The sequence below is a fragment of the Monodon monoceros genome, unplaced genomic scaffold, assembly GCF_005190385.1.
Source record: "Monodon monoceros isolate NGI ecotype Baffin Bay Population unplaced genomic scaffold, NGI_Narwhal_1 Super_Scaffold_5, whole genome shotgun sequence".
NCBI lineage: Eukaryota > Metazoa > Chordata > Mammalia > Artiodactyla > Monodontidae > Monodon > Monodon monoceros.
Genome location: NW_021703782.1, coordinates 76,893,929 through 76,908,789, shown reverse-complemented (window position 1 = coordinate 76,908,789; position 14,861 = coordinate 76,893,929). Strand labels below are relative to the sequence as shown.

Here is a 14,861-nt window from a genome sequence, read left to right as displayed (position 1 = left end):
ACACCCCGCCCACCTGGAGACAGTCACTACTTAACACCTGGGCATGTAGCTCTCCACACCCTCTTCTATGCATGTAAGTGTATTTTAACAGAAATAGAATTTTACCACAGGGCACGTTTATAGTTCTCCAATTTCCTCTACTTTTTACTTACTGATATGTGATAAATGCCCTTTCATGGTAATGAGTTTAAATTTACCTCATTGTTTTTACACCTGCCTAGTGTTATGTTGTGTCTCTGCTAGGATTTGCCCGGCCCCCCTCTGACTGGTGTTTAGTCTGCTCCTTTCACTCTTACAAATGCACTGGATGAATGCATCTGTGTGCGTGTGTGTGTGTGTGTGTGTGTGTGTGTGTGTATAGCAGTGTGTGTCTTTTCAAGTGTCCTGTCCTGAGGGGAGCGGGGACTGGCAGAGCACAATGGCCCTTTTCAACTCCTTGGAACAAGTGGTTTCCTTTAAGGAAGGTACTTTTCCGGAAAACATGTTATTTCAGGGTCTCCTGATTCCAGAATCCAGCCTGTCCCAGAGAGAAACACCAAGCTGCTTGCAGGGTCAGGAGTGTGGAGGAAGGGCAGGCAGAGGGGCAGGGGCTCCTGACAGATGGGTTTCCAGGCTCTTCCCTCCCTCACATGGCCTCTAGACAAGGGGGCAGGATTCTCACCTCCTCTGCACCAGGCTGAGGCCCAGCCAGTGAGTGGCGGGGGCAGCGCTGGGACAGAGCTGGGCAGAGCGGAGCAGGGTTCTCCCTCCCCTTTGTCCTGGGGTGGACCTGGGCGTGGAGAGGCACAGTCCATACCTCTGCAGGAAGGCCTTGGCTGGGCAGCCCAGGGCTGAGGTCTGTTAACCCAGCAGTCCAACCCTTGGCAGAGTTATCTGGGGTGAGGTTTCCTGGGCTGCCTGTTCGAACTGTATATGGCAAAGACCTCTTCCTTCTTCAAAGACAGATGTAGGTGGGTCACGTGTGAGCAAGGCTCTTGTACAGGGAAACCCGGGGCAAATCAGATCCCTGGTGCTCCAGCCTCTCCTTCATCCTGAAGATATGAAATGGGTCGGCTGAGACTTGCAGCCCCCATTTACAGAGGAAAAGGGTAGGTTCACTTAGTGTCTGCAGGTTCTAGCAGCGCTGGGACGCATTGGCCCAGAGCGACCCACAGCGGGGGCTCAGGTCCCTCGGCTGTAAAATGAAGATGAGGGGGTCGCTGTGAGCAAAGACAAGATGAAACGCAGAAAGCATAGTGCCTAGCACACAGTAGGAGTCCAATAAATAAGAACTAGTATTAGCAGAATGAACAGAGAATGCTGCATTTGGAGACTGAGAGATTGGGGGTTCGAGGGCAGCTCCACCCAGACTTCCAGGTGACCTTGAGCAGCCTCTTCCCTCAGCGCCACCAAGTAAACACTCCCGGCTTTGCCAGCCTCCTGGTGCCAGCCTTAGCCTCTGTCTTACACTGCCACCTCCTCCCTTGGGGATAGAGGGGCTCCGTGCTGGCCTGTGATAGAACCCCTCCCTCTTCTTACACAATGGGCTGCACTGGGAGGAATGGCAGGAGCACTTCAGGCCAACACAAACCACTGCATACTCACACACACGCCTGACAACATACACACTCACACCATACAACGCACACACACAGATGCCACACGCACGCACCGCACCCAGACCACACACATTCTCGCCCCCACACACCTAAGAAAAGCAGGACTGTAGGAGCTGCTCCTCCCTTCTCTGGGGCATCATTCCAGGCTCTCCTTGACCCCAGCTCCCCTAGACCCATCTCTGAGCAGATGCTCCTGCTTCACCAAGAAAACAGACTATCTGGCATGATGCCCTCATCTCCCTCCTTCCCCATGCGCCCCACACACAACATGAGCATCTACCCATATCCTCAAGCATCTTTCCCAGCAGCATTGCCCTGCCCGCCACCTGCCATCCAGACCTGACCCCTCGGACCCCCTCCGCGTGCTCCAGCTCCCAGCCCCACCCTTCCGTGGGTCCCTTCCTCGCTGGCAGCTGTCAGTGTCTCCCTCGGCAATCCTTCTCCTTCGGGCCTTCCATATGCTCAACCTCCCTCCCCTTCTTAAAAAGACCAGTAGTAGAGGCTTGCCTGGTGGCGCAGTGGTTGAGAGTCCGCCTGCCGATGCAGGGGACACGGGTTCGTGCCCCGGTCCGGGAAGATCCCACATGCCGCGGAGCAGCTGGGCCCGTGAGCCACGGCCGCTGAGCCTGTGCGTCCGGAGCCTGTGCTCCGCAATGGGAGAGGCCACAACAGTAAGAGGCCCGCGTACCAAAAAAAAATGGGCCACAATACATCACCCTGCTTCCCTTCAGATTATCTTCAGTTGTGATCTCCTGCTGACTCAGCTCCCACGGCCTCCACCGCCCCTGCGCACGCACGCGCCCGCGCACACGCACACTACCGTGGGGCTGCTCCCTTCACTCCTCTCAAACCGTTCTCGCCAAGGTCATTGTCAACTGTCACGTTGCCTAACCCAAGGCCTGGGTGCTCACCTTCGCTGGCCCCCCTGATGCTTTCAACCAACTGACCCGCCCTCTCTGAGAACCACTCCCTCCCTCGTAGGGTTGTCCGATAAAATACCAGACACCCAGTTCGATTTGAACCTCGGATAGACAACGAGTAATGTTTTAGTATAAGTGTGTCCCCAATACTGCATGGGACCTATGTATACCAAATATTATTTGTTGTCTACCTGAAATTAGAATTAACTGGATGTCCTGTATTTTTATTTGCTAGATCGGGTAACCCTACTCCCCACTTCTTGCCCCCCTCGCTCCCCACCTTCCTGCCCCTTCTCTAGCTGCTCCTCCTTGGCGCCTCCTTTTTGTCAGCCTGCTCCAGGGTGCTGGCCTTGACTGCCTGCCCTTCTCAAACTCCCTGCTTCCCTGGAACAGCCTCTCCCTCACCCTCGGCTCCACCTCCACTGTGGGCCGGCCACCCCCTGAGTCTCCAAGAACCTTCTCTCCAGCCCCTGCTGCAGGGGCCACCTCACCCCTGTGGCAACAGCAGGTTGCAACGCTGGTGTGTGTGTGTGCGTGCGTGTGTGTGCGTGTGCGTTAGGGAAGACTGCTCCTGCCCAGCCTGACAAGGGAGGCTGCCTCTTTGTTGCCTTCATCTTCTGTTGCCCGGAAACATGCTGGCCAGATGTGGCAAGAAGTGGTTCCCTCAGGAGCTGGCTGTGGCCCAGCCTCGTCCCCTCGCGCCCACTCACGCTGAACTGCTTACTCCCTGCCCGCACGTTCTCTGAACCTCCATTCATGCCGCCGTTCCCTCTGTCCCTCCCCCAAACTCTGCTTGCTGAAGTGCCAACTTTTCTTCAAGTCCAACTCGAGAGCCACCTCCTCCCAGGTTTCCCTGGGTCTCCCAGCTCTCCCTCCCTTAAGCACCTGTGTTATTTGCACCCTTGTCCAGGTGACTATATTGGGAGTTCATCGAATGCTGGGACCAGGTCTGGTTGACTCCCACATTCCCTGGGCAGGGCCTGGTACACAGTTGGTGCTCAGCCAGTGTTTATTGAATGGAGGAGTGAATGACAATGAGTGAATGAGTGATGAGATGAATGAATGAATGCATGAGTAGATGAGGAAGTAAGGCTAAGTGAGTAGATGGAGTGGGTGGATGGATGGGTGGATGGGTGGGTGGGTGGATGGATGGATGGATGGATAGATGGATGGGTGGATGGATGGGTGGATGGATGGATGGATGGATGGGTGGATGGATGGGTGGGTGGATGAGTGGGTGGATGAGCGAATGAGCAAATAAGGAGACCTCAGGGCTTGACAGACTGCCCGCCTGCACAGTGAGGCTGCCCCCCACATTGCTTGTTTTCAGAGCTGTGTGAGTCCAGCCTACAGACCTTCCCTCCACAGACCCAGGGAAGGATGTGACCACACGATACAGAGGCAAAGCCCTGGGCCTGGGGTCCTGATACTTGGGTCCAGCTGAAGATGCCCGACCTAGAACAGAGCTAACTCTGCTTGAGATCAGAGAGAGGCTGAGGCCCGCTCTTCTCTCCCCTCCCAGATCTCGCACTGCCGTCTCTGCCCACCTGGAGCTCCTGTGCCCGTTATTTCTTTGTCCCTGGACATGCTCAGCCACCTCTGACTGGTCTGCGTACCTCTGAGAACAGGCCGCACCTGAGCTCCTGTGAAGATGCACCACCCAGGACCCCTTCAAGGAAGGACTTCAGGGCCAGCCTCAGCTGCAGAGCTGCTTTGCCTGAGGTCAAACTTGGGCGGCTGGGGGGGAGCATTCAGAGACAGCAAAGGTGGGGGAATATTAAGGGCCTGCATCATTATTTGTCTCCTTCCTCTGTCTAATCCTGCTTCCTCCTCCTGCCCTCACACATGCTGATCCCTATAAACATCTGGCACCCCAAACTCTGTCTGGGCTTCACTTTCAGAGAACATGACCTGAACAGTTCACACCACTCAACTGAGGACCTCCAGGTCCTCCCTGCAGCCGGTACCGTCCACATGCTCTATGAAGGCCCTGCTTGCGGGCTCTAGGGTCCAGAGTGACCAAGACGCGGTCGCCAGGAGCTCCTGTCCCTGGGCTGTGCCTCTTCCCTCCCCATGCTCACCCCACTCCACCTGCCTCCACGCCTCTCCACCAGCCTGACTCTCTCCCTGTCCCCTCACCCTTCTGCACCTCTGCAGCCCTAAGCCTCTCTCTCTGAGAGTCCTTCCTATGGCAGCCACGTGGCCAGAGTGGCCCATCCGGGCACCCTCAGAGGCCAGACCTCCTCTCAAGGTCAGTCCTGCCCCCTTCAACAGGCACGTCCTGGGAGAGTCATTCCTTCAGGGCTGGCTGGAGACACGAGTCAGGAGACTCAGAATTCTGCAGCCTTCAAACCATATGCTAAATATGGCCCGGCATTTATTTCATGGGTACAGAGAAAACAGATTTTCTATAAATAAAAACTGAACATCTATTTATTTGTGATGCAGACAAGAGCTTTGTTACATACTGTCAATATAACATAACATTTTAACTTATTCGAAATTAACTTTCAGTTCTGTCATTTGGAGTTCTATCATTTTTCTATCATTCCTGAGTGACACAGGTCACTTAGTCTCTAAGAATAGAAGTGACCTATAAGAATATAGTAATAAAGTCTCATTCAAAATATGTTTCAAAGTCTTCTTTCTGGCTTTCCTGTTAATAAAACATCTTGTACTTTCTGTGACTCTATTTTTCTCTTCTGTTTCCTTTTGTGATTCCCCAACCCTGATTCTTGGGAGACCCATAAAAGGATATGCATTTTCAATTATAAAATACATTGCCAGTTCCCAGGAAGCATCCCTTTGGTTTCAGAATTTCAGGGCTGATTTCAGGTAACGGGTAGGAGGCAGATCTCAGGGGTGGGCTCTGCAGGATGTGCACAGGCAAGTAGCAAAATGACTCAATTAGAGGAACAGATAAGTTTGTAAAACTGTCCACTGAGGGCGCTGCTTCCTCTGGTGGCAATAGAACCAGTTTCATAGGCATCCTGGGATAACTTGAGTTAACCAACACTCTGTTCACTATAAAGTCCAGTGATATTTCAGTTCACCGTGAAGCTCAGAAGAGCTGGCCCACCATACCATCCAACTCTGCCCGGTCACTCAAGCTCCGGACCTCTCCTAAGCCCCATCCTGTGGGTTGGGTCCAGCTGAGCTCTCAGGGGTCAGAGCTGACTCCCAGCTGGTCCCATCACCATGGATCTCCCAGACTGGAGGCCACGGCAAGCTGGGATGGGATGGGACAGGGTGTTTTCTGGATACAGGCAGGGAAGGACCGGAATGCCAGGCTTGAAGGAGTGGGTCAACAGAGAAGGCTTGCTGGGGGGGTAGATGAGTCTGACCACCAGCAGAGCGGATCCTGGGGGCTGGTAGGTCTCACATGAAAGTCCAGAAGTCCCGGACACCCGCCACTGGCTGGACATGGTGACCTGGCCCCGTGGAGAGAGAAGCCTCCCGGCGAAACGTGGCCACCGTGAAGCTGGGGCGTAGGCCCCCCTGAGAACCCTGGGTCCTTGAGTCACAGCTGAAACAGCAGACGATGCAGCTGATGGCCACGGTGACCACGAATAGCACGGCCACCATTCCAATCACTGCCGTTTCCATGGCCCCGTTTGGCCACTGACCCACTGAGCAACCCGGGATGCGCTCAGACCTTAGCTCCCCATCTGAAGCGAGGGGCTCTTGGTGACGGCAGGTGCCCTTGCTCCTTCAGCTGCTCTCCCGGTGGTCTTCTAAGAAGATATCGGTCTGAGGCCCTGGCTGGTGCCCCCTCTGGGCCGTTGGGTGCCCCACATGGCTCTACTCCGATCTCAGGGGGTCTCTGTCACTGTTTTCTAAGCCTCGGGCCAGGTTTCTAAGAGCCATGGGCAACTCCCCTGGCAGCTCTGGAAGAAGCACTGTCCTGAAAGATGTGAGCTCAAGACTCCCTGGATGCAGGGGGCTGGAAGGAGAAGGCAGAAGACTTTGCTCAGAGGGAGCCTCACTAACCCGGCCCTCTGATGACGCATATGGAGTTCATGAGTGTTTGTACACTCAGACAAAAGACAAAATACTCACCGTCCTGTGGATCCAAGATGAGCCCAGGCTCCTCCCCTGGAGGAACCTTGGGCCAGTCCTTGAATCAGCCTATCTGCTGCCTCTCAAACCCCTGGCCCTGTGCTGGGGGCAGGGACGAAAGTGGGGAGGAGGCAACGGCAGCTCTGGGCCAGATGCAGGGAGTGCTGCTAGGAAACAAGTGCCCTTTCATTCGGCCTCCTTTTCTGCACGGGCTGGGAGAGTGCTGTCGAGATAAGGCAGGTCATGCTCCGGGAGGGATATCTGAGCCCTTCAGTAACTACTGTGGGCTCCTTAGTCCCCCTCCCTGGTCTTCTGCTCCAGCCTCCCCGCAGCCCTCCTCGCTGCCTGCTCGTGCTGTGAAAACTTACCCTGGGCTCCGCGAGGGACAGCTCTGGCTGTATGCAGTGCCGTGGGCTCCTGGCCCGGTGGCCACCCCAGGGGCCAGGCCATGGCACACTCATTCCCAGGGTACTGCAGCCTTGGTCCTGCCTGGGACGAGGCTCTGAGATGTCTGAGCGGCTGTGAGCACTTCCTGCATTCCTTCCTCCAATTGTGAGCGAGGGCCCAGGACCCGCACAGCTGCCGGCCCCCTTGGTGACTGCACTCACCCCACCTCACCCCCCATGCACACCCATGCCACACCAGCCCTGCTCCCTGCCAGGGTGTCCACTTCACCGGCGCAGGGGAGGGGGTGAACCAGGCCCAGGCCATGAGTAAGTCTGCCAGAAGGGGCTCCACCCTGACTGTCGCTCTGTCACAGCCCTTCCACAGCCAACACCTCCTGAGGCCACCACCACTTCCGGAGAGCAGACTGGGTTATTAGCCTCACTTTACCCAACCTTAGAGAAAAGGTATTGTGAGAAACGATAATTCCACGTACTAGACACGGTCAGGCACTGTCTAATATCATGGTTCCAGCAACATTGCGAAGTGATATTATCTCCATTTCAGAGATAACAGGGCCCATAGTCACAGAGGTTAAATGCCCTGCCCAAGGCCTACTGCTGGTTAGTAGTGATAACTAGAGTACCAAATAGTCTAGGAGGGGCTTCCTCCCTTTCCTCTTAGTTTGATGCTCTCTCTAGGTACCACCAGTTCACAGAGCAGTTGCCTCCTTCTACAGTTTTACTGGCCAGAGTGCAAAGGCCGAGGGAGGGCCAAGGCCTAGCCCAGGGTCACACAGCCTGGGTCCTTTGCAATTTCTCCAAGGCCCAGTGAACTTTCTTTGGTACTAGTTGTAGGAAACTGCCTACACACAGAATGGGAGAGTGACAATTCCTAGTAAATGATACCCTGCTAAATCCTCTCTCTTCCCTTTTCTAAGATGACCGGACACCCACACAGAGGAGGAGCCTGGAGCCAGCGGGGGCCGTGACAGGAAGCTGGACACTTTGAATTATTTGTATTAGCTGGGGCGACCAGAAGCAGGAGACAGGAAACACGATGAGCCAATCTGTGGCGCCTGTGGTTTCAGACTGAATTACCAAAATCAATCAGTCAGTTTGGGAGATGGAGGGCACCAGGGGAACTGCTTGTCCTAAGGATTTATTCCAGGTATTTTCTCTTCTTGTGACTTTTGTAATCCTATGATAGACAGTCCCTGCCTATGAGCCCCAGACGCAATGGGGCTCCCAAAGATGTCTACCACTTAGACACACATCTGTCCTCCCAGCATCCATCACTGTCTACTGGTCAGAAGAAAGACCACGCCCCGTACATTCCATATATTTTTTTTTATTTTCTTCTGGCCTTACCACGTGGCATGTGGGATATTAATTCCCCCACTAGTGATCGAACCTGCACCCCTTACAGTGGAAGCTCAGAGTCTTAACCACTGGACCACCAGGGAAGTCCCCCATACATCCCACTTATATTAACAAGGGAAAAGGTGATGGCAGGCATCCTGGTTCTCCCAGAGGATGCTCGAAGCCACACTTAGGAAAGACAGGCCAGCCAAGGCTGACATGGGGCTCTGCAGAGGGATGGGGGGCGTGGTCCAAGCCAGCAGGCTACAGACCTCCACACACCCCCAACACTGGGGAGATAGGGTAGGAACACAAGCCCCCTCAGCAAGGCCCCAGGAGCTCAACGGCCTAATCCTTGCAGGGTCCTACTGCTATACCTGGTGTCCCTGAAGCCCCAAGCTTCTGGCAGTGGTTATTCCAAGCACATTTACTTTTCTAGAGAGCGTGAAGCTCTGGGAATCTTTCCTGACCATCTGTTGTGTGGACTGGTCCCACCCTGGGCAGTGGGGAGCACTCAAAGAGTTCTCAGTCCTATGAAGGCAGGGGCCTTTGAATCTTGCCGTAAATCTCTAGGGAAAGAGAGTGTGTTCAGTGTGCCAAGAGAAATAACGATAACAACAACAACAATAATAATAATAAATTGGAAACCCATAGGAGTGAGTAACAAATTCGTCTTGGGCAAAGACACAGAGAAGGGAAGGTGCAGGGTTTTCTGAGCCTGAGGACTGGAGCAGTGCGGATAGGACAAAAGGAACACGAGTAGGCACAAAACAGACCAGCGGGCCTTGAATGGCCAACCAGGAGGCAGAGACTTTGTTCTAAGGACAGTGAGGAGGCTACAGTGTGGGGACGCTTCACAAAGGGGCAGGGCTGGAGGTAGGCAGCCCAGAGGGCCTGCAGCAGGAGTCCAAGCTGGGGATGAGCTCAGGGCAGCCGTAGGGGGAGGCGAGGGGAGGCAGGTTCAAAAGGCACCGTAGACCCTGATCCACTTTCCCAAGCCTGCAGTCTAGTCCAGCTCTCAGTGTGAATTTGCCTCCCTCTCCCCCTTCCACCCCTTCCCATCCCAGCCCTCACAGAGAATCCACCAGGAAATAGAAAAGAAACAGGACATTCTGTTCCAGTGAGTCAGTCACCAGGCCCCAGGACTTTCTGGCCTGTTCTCCAGCCCCTCCCTACCACCTGGCCTGGCCCCCAAGCCTCTCCCCCTCCACTTCCCACCCTGGCTCACAGGACTTCCTTCCTCAGGGAAGGCCTCAGAACAAGATTTCCTTCCTCACTTTGGAATTCCGTCAGCTGTTCTGGGGTATTTGGGAACAGGCCTCCAGGCTTTGGCAAGAAGTTTCTGTCATCTATCCCATTTTAGGGAAGAGGAAACTGAGACTCCCTTGAGGTGAGCACTCTCCCAAGGCCACCCAGCACCACACCCTCCCTCCCAGACACAGCGCCAGCCACACCCAAGCACAGGAGGGGTCAGGCTGGCTGGAGACTCAAGGCCTGGATAAGAAACCCTGACCCAGTTACCAAAGAAACATTAATTCAGCACAGCCCATGGAAGGGGGCTTCTGCAGTTCCAGAGCGCAGTCTGCCCTACAGATGGACTGAATAGAGCCCTGGAGGTAGAGCCCAGGGGCCAGCCTGGACAGCCTCTTCCCCCTCTCTCTGTCTGGGCAGGGCTGCCTGCAAACCCTAACCTCCCTCTCATCAGAGCTCAGGCCCCAGGCCTTCTCACCTACTGTCCTCAGAGCCCTGCAGAGCCGCCAAATCTCCCCCGCTGCAGGGCCCGCACCAGGCACTTGGTCCCACCGGAGAGGAAGGTCCTGGGCGAGGCAGACATAGGGCTGGCCACTCCCTCCCTCCCACTTGAGTTACAATCAAGAGCCTCTTCACAAAAGCTTCTTAGTGGTTTTTATTTTCTTGTATTAAGGGACCATTGACTTGACTGTGCAGCCTCAAGCTACCTTCTGCAAATGAAAGGGCGTTACCAGGGTGCCTCCCAGCTACCGCCCTGGCCAGAGGCCTGGTTGTTCAGAGAGAGCAGGGTACACCTTCTGTGCATCCCCACACCCCTGTGCACCTGCACCAGACTGGCCGTCACTTCTGGTGCCCGTTGGGACTTACAGTCACAAGGTGGTGTCCGCCCCCGAAGGACCACCACCACCCCTGCTCTCAGCCCCGTCAGGGCCACCCCTGGAGCTCTTCAGTCCTCTGCCTCCGTAGCACACGGGGCACAGTAGGCGAATGAAGCCCAGGCAGGTCCCGACGTTCACCGCCGAGAGGTGCCCTTCTGCACGGGAACCTCGGGGTCCCCGCATCCTGGTGATGGTGGGGCAGGCTGCCATTCAGGCATCAGCGGCGGCCTCGCTGGGCCTGATGGGCGTGGTGAGCATGGTGGCGGGCGAGGTGATGGTGGTGATGGAGGGTCGCATGGGGCATGTGAGGCACACGGCCAGAATAACGGAAATGGTGCAAGCGTCCCAGGTGGCCCCGGCCTGAGGAGATCGGAGGCTGGGCCCACCGGACTCGGTTTCTCCTTGCAGCAGGGTGGTTCCTCTCCACGTCAGGCTCCTCCTGTCTGCAGTACAAGCAGGCGGCCAGCAGCAGCAGCAGCAGCAGCAGAGCCACAGCAGCGCCTATGATCAAGCCCACAAAGGTCGTGCTCCCCAGGAGGCCCAGCATCTGGGAGTTGACAGCGGCCTCCGCTCGGTGGCTCCTCGCTGCTTCCTCCCCTTCGGCAGCCTCTGCTCAGCCCTCACAGTCACTGGACTTTGTTTTCTCAGCTCCTGTGGGCTGGAGAGCAGCCAGGGAACGTGGGTGCAGCCTCTTTGGGCTGGAGCTGCCAGCCAAGGGGAGGCCTGGCCACTATTAGCTCTGGGGAGGCCCACAGCGAGGCTTGGTCGGGACCAAGAGGAGCTGAAAGGAGGGGCTGCGGGGTGGGGAGGGGCCAGAGGCTGGAGATAAGAGTCTAGGCCCCCAATCCTGCTGTTTGGCCAAGTGACTGGGCCAGCTCTGTCCCCTCCCTGGGCTCCCTCCTCTCTTAGAGAGAGCACAACACATGGGTTCTCAAACCACATGACTCACTTGCCCTGTGATTGTGCACAAGTTTCCTAAACTCTCTGTGCCTCAGTTTCCTCATCTGTAAAATGGCTCATTAGAGCATATTTCCACATAGAGTTTTCTGAGGATTCAAGGAGTTAAGATTTATAAGGCACTTAAACCAGGTCCTGACACGTTTGCCACTGATATTAAGGCAGTAGAGTTTGCACCAGTCGACTTGGGAGACCTCGTGCCATCTGAGAGTCTGCGGCTCCCTGTCCTGCAGCCCACAGAGGCCTCCTGGACTAGTCAGGTTCTATTGTGCAATTGTTCCACACTTTAGGAGCTCAGGCAGGCCCCGCAGGCAGGGTTTTATCATCCAGGGAAGCTGAACAACTGTCTCTGCATCCTCGGTCCTACTGGATCTGGGAGCTAAGAGGGTCTGGGTGTTAGCCCAGGGCTGCAGGAGGCAGGAAGGAGGCTGCTGAGGTCAGAGAGGGCCCAGTGCCAGCCTCCTGGCTTCCAACCAACAGGCTCAACTGGCCATAAACAGCAGGCCCTCGCGCCACCCCAGCCTCCCTGCCCAGCAGTTGTGAAACGCCATTCCTGCCTGGGGGAGAATTTACAGACGGGGCAGGACCTGAGCAGTTTCGCATCCCTCTCCCCCTCCTGGTCCTGAATCCTCTGTTCATCTAGACAAGCACTTACCCATCCCACCCACATGTCCAGGGATGGGCGTCCACTATCTCCCTGGGCAGCCCCTTCTGCTGTGGGCTTGTCAGACTGTTCTCACAGCTCTTCCTCACACGTGGCAGGGCCTCCCCGAAGCCCCAGCTCTGCATCTCCATCCCGAGACCATGGATGCCCGGGGGCCCTCCACAGTGAGCCCACCTCTGTGGGACCTTGGACAAGCCCCTCCCCTGCAGCCTGTTTCCTCCTTGGAAAAGTGCCAGGGCAAGAGGTGACCTCTGGGGACCTTCCCTCTCTGACCTCAATCTGAGATGAGCTCTCTCAGGGAAGCCCCAAACCCTTAAGGCAAAGCTCCTCTGGATGGAAAAGCCAAGCATTCCCTTCAACCAAATTGGGCTCTGGGGGCAGTGGGTCTAATGAGTCCTGGGGCTTTCACCCTGGGGTGGGGGGCGTGGAGGGAGGAAGCCACTTGAACTTTTAATGATGCTCAAGTGAGAACTCCCTCCTGTGGCTTCTAGAGGCCTGCGAGCCCAGCTGCCTTCCCTGGGGGCCTGTTAAGGAGGGAAGTGTGCTGGAAGGAGGAGGAGGAAGCCAAACAGAACTTTCTCCTTCTTGGGAGCTTCTCCAAGGAGACTCCCACCCCACACCAGCCACAGGAGGGGGGCAGGGCCCGGCAACTGGCAGAACTCCAGTCAGCACTAAGGGCCTCTTGGAGTCACACAGACCCAGCCCTCACTGAGAGCCAGAGAAACTGAGGGAGGGGACTTGCCTAAGGTACCCCAGCCTTGTGGGCTATTCTAGACAGCAAATAATCAAGACAGCACGATTCCTGGAGTGAGGGGGGCTCCAGAGTGAGAGCTGAGATCAGCTGAGGACCATCCACAGAGATAACAGGGAAAGGGTGTGTGGATTTGGATGACTTTGGGTGGGGGCAGGGAATTGGGGGAGCTCCCCCATCCTACACACACATACACACACATTTATTTTCTTAAGTGCAGGGTCACTCCCCATTTGGACAGAAGATACAATCCCAAGGTGGGCATTTGATTTGAAGTTTTGGGCACTCGGGAAGGTGTTGAGAGCACGGTCCTCCACGACGTCACAAGTGACTGAGACCTCCTTGGAGGGCTTGCAGGACTGATGACCTTAGAGGATGTGTGGCTGTGTCTAGGGATTCCCTGCCTCAGAAAAGCTGTCCTGTGGCGTCGCTGTATTTCTCCCTTAGGGTCAGGGCTTCTGCACGCTCTACAAACAGCCTTCCAAGATAAAGGGCCAGAGTTCCAGACAATACATACGGCTGATGGGTCAAGACTTTTGGAGTTCATATCATTAGCTTCATGCCCATGCTCTCCAGGGTGCACAGACCTCTGCATGGACTTGCACACATGCACACATGTGTACACTTGTAAACCAACATTGCACTGAGAGCAAACTCATGCACCAAGAGTTGTGTGTGCACACACTTATACACAAGTGCACAAGGGCACACAAGTTCCCTACAAGCTCACAAACTTGTGCTTGTACTGGCTGCAAGTGGTTTTCGGTTGTCCCAAGACAGCAACCATTGTTTTCACTAATTGGTGGCACCACCTAGCGGTGACACTGTAAATAAATCAGTTTTGTATTCGGACCTGTCAAAAGTTATAGTTGCCTGGGGCTTACCTGGTGGTGCAGTGGTTGAGAGTCGGCCTGCTGATGCAGGAGATACTTCGTGTCCTGGTCGGGGAAGAATACCACGTGCCGTGGAGCGGCTCGGCCCGTGAGCCACGGCCGCTGAGCCTGCGCGTCTGGAGCCTGTGCTCCGCAACAGGAAAGACCACAACAGTGAGAAGCCCGCGTACTGCAAAAAAAAAAAAAGGAACATTTTTGTTATGTTTAAATAGAGAATCGCATGCAGAAATACAATCAAGGAGGTTTTTTCGTGGGGGGCGGAGTCAACATGGCGGACTAGGAGGACGTGGAATTCGCGTCTCCTCGCAACTAGGGCACCTACCAGGCACTGGTGGGGGACCACTGACACCTAAGGGAATGGGAGGAACCCCCAGCAACCGGGTAGGACCTGGGCGTTGGGGGGAGTGAGGGGGTAGGAGAAGTGGAGGTGGGATGGGACCGGGGCCCCTGAGGGGCGGCTGGGGGAGGGGAAGGGATCCCATGCCCAGGGGGGAAAGGAAGGGACCATTGGGAGCACAAAGGATCAAAACGGAGCATGGCCAGCATTTCCCATGCCCACTCGGGCCCCTGGGAGCCTGCTGAGAGCCCAGGCCTGATCCTCTGCCCACGGAGGCCCCCTCCAGCCACGCGGGTCCTGAGGGAGTGGGAGGGAGAGAAGGCGGAGCAAAAGTAAAGGCCGGACCTACGGGACAGGCACCCCTGAGGGGTGGCTGGGGGAGGGGAGGAGTTCCTACACCCAGCGGGACCCACCCACGGTTAGGGGTCCAGCGGGGACAGGGGAGACCCTGTTTGGGGGCAGAGGAACGGAAGGGAACACAGCCAACACTTTCCCTGTCCACTTAGGCACCGGGGAGCCTGTTGGGCTCCCAGGCCTAATCCTCTGCCCTCGGAGCCTCCCTCCTGCTGTGCCTCTACACCCCCACCCAGGGCCCTACCTCTACACTCAGAGGTAGCCCCTCTGAGACCCCCTCCAACCATGCTGGGCCTAAACCCCACCCACACACCCTCACCCAGGGCCTTACCTCTAACTCCGGAAATCCACACTCCATAAGCCCCCTTTTCGATGTGCTTCCTCTTCCCTTCCGGGCAGGTCCTAAGCAGAGGCCCCACCCCACGCTTGAAAGTCACCCCCCCCCCCCCCCCGG

General features: G+C 56.0%; 2 protein-coding genes across 3 annotated transcripts; both read right to left on the bottom strand.

The window, feature by feature from the left end:
• Positions 1-4,968: 4,968 nt before the first annotated feature.
• On the bottom strand, positions 4,969-7,077 carry SPAAR (small regulatory polypeptide of amino acid response). Of its 2 annotated transcripts, XM_029203802.1 has the most exons (3): positions 6,946-7,077; positions 6,578-6,800; positions 4,969-6,461 (listed from the first exon to the last, which is right to left on the bottom strand). In XM_029203802.1, exon 3 carries the CDS (start codon positions 6,122-6,124, stop codon positions 5,897-5,899), a length of 228 nt encoding a protein of 75 aa, XP_029059635.1. In that variant the 5' UTR covers positions 6,125-6,461; positions 6,578-6,800; positions 6,946-7,077; the 3' UTR covers positions 4,969-5,896. The 2 variants fall into 2 exon arrangements, with proteins under 2 accessions (XP_029059635.1, XP_029059636.1); XM_029203803.1 differs by lacking the exon at positions 6,578-6,800 and having other exon boundaries at positions 6,946-7,070.
• A 3,143-nt stretch (positions 7,078-10,220) lies between these two features.
• Positions 10,221-14,756, bottom strand: HRCT1 (histidine rich carboxyl terminus 1). The gene is made up of 3 exons (XM_029203801.1): positions 14,739-14,756; positions 13,708-13,885; positions 10,221-11,109 (listed from the first exon to the last, which is right to left on the bottom strand). The coding sequence occupies exon 3, from the start codon at positions 10,996-10,998 to the stop codon at positions 10,669-10,671; it is 330 nt and encodes a 109-aa protein (XP_029059634.1). The 5' UTR covers positions 10,999-11,109; positions 13,708-13,885; positions 14,739-14,756; the 3' UTR covers positions 10,221-10,668.
• Positions 14,757-14,861: the final 105 nt, after the last annotated feature.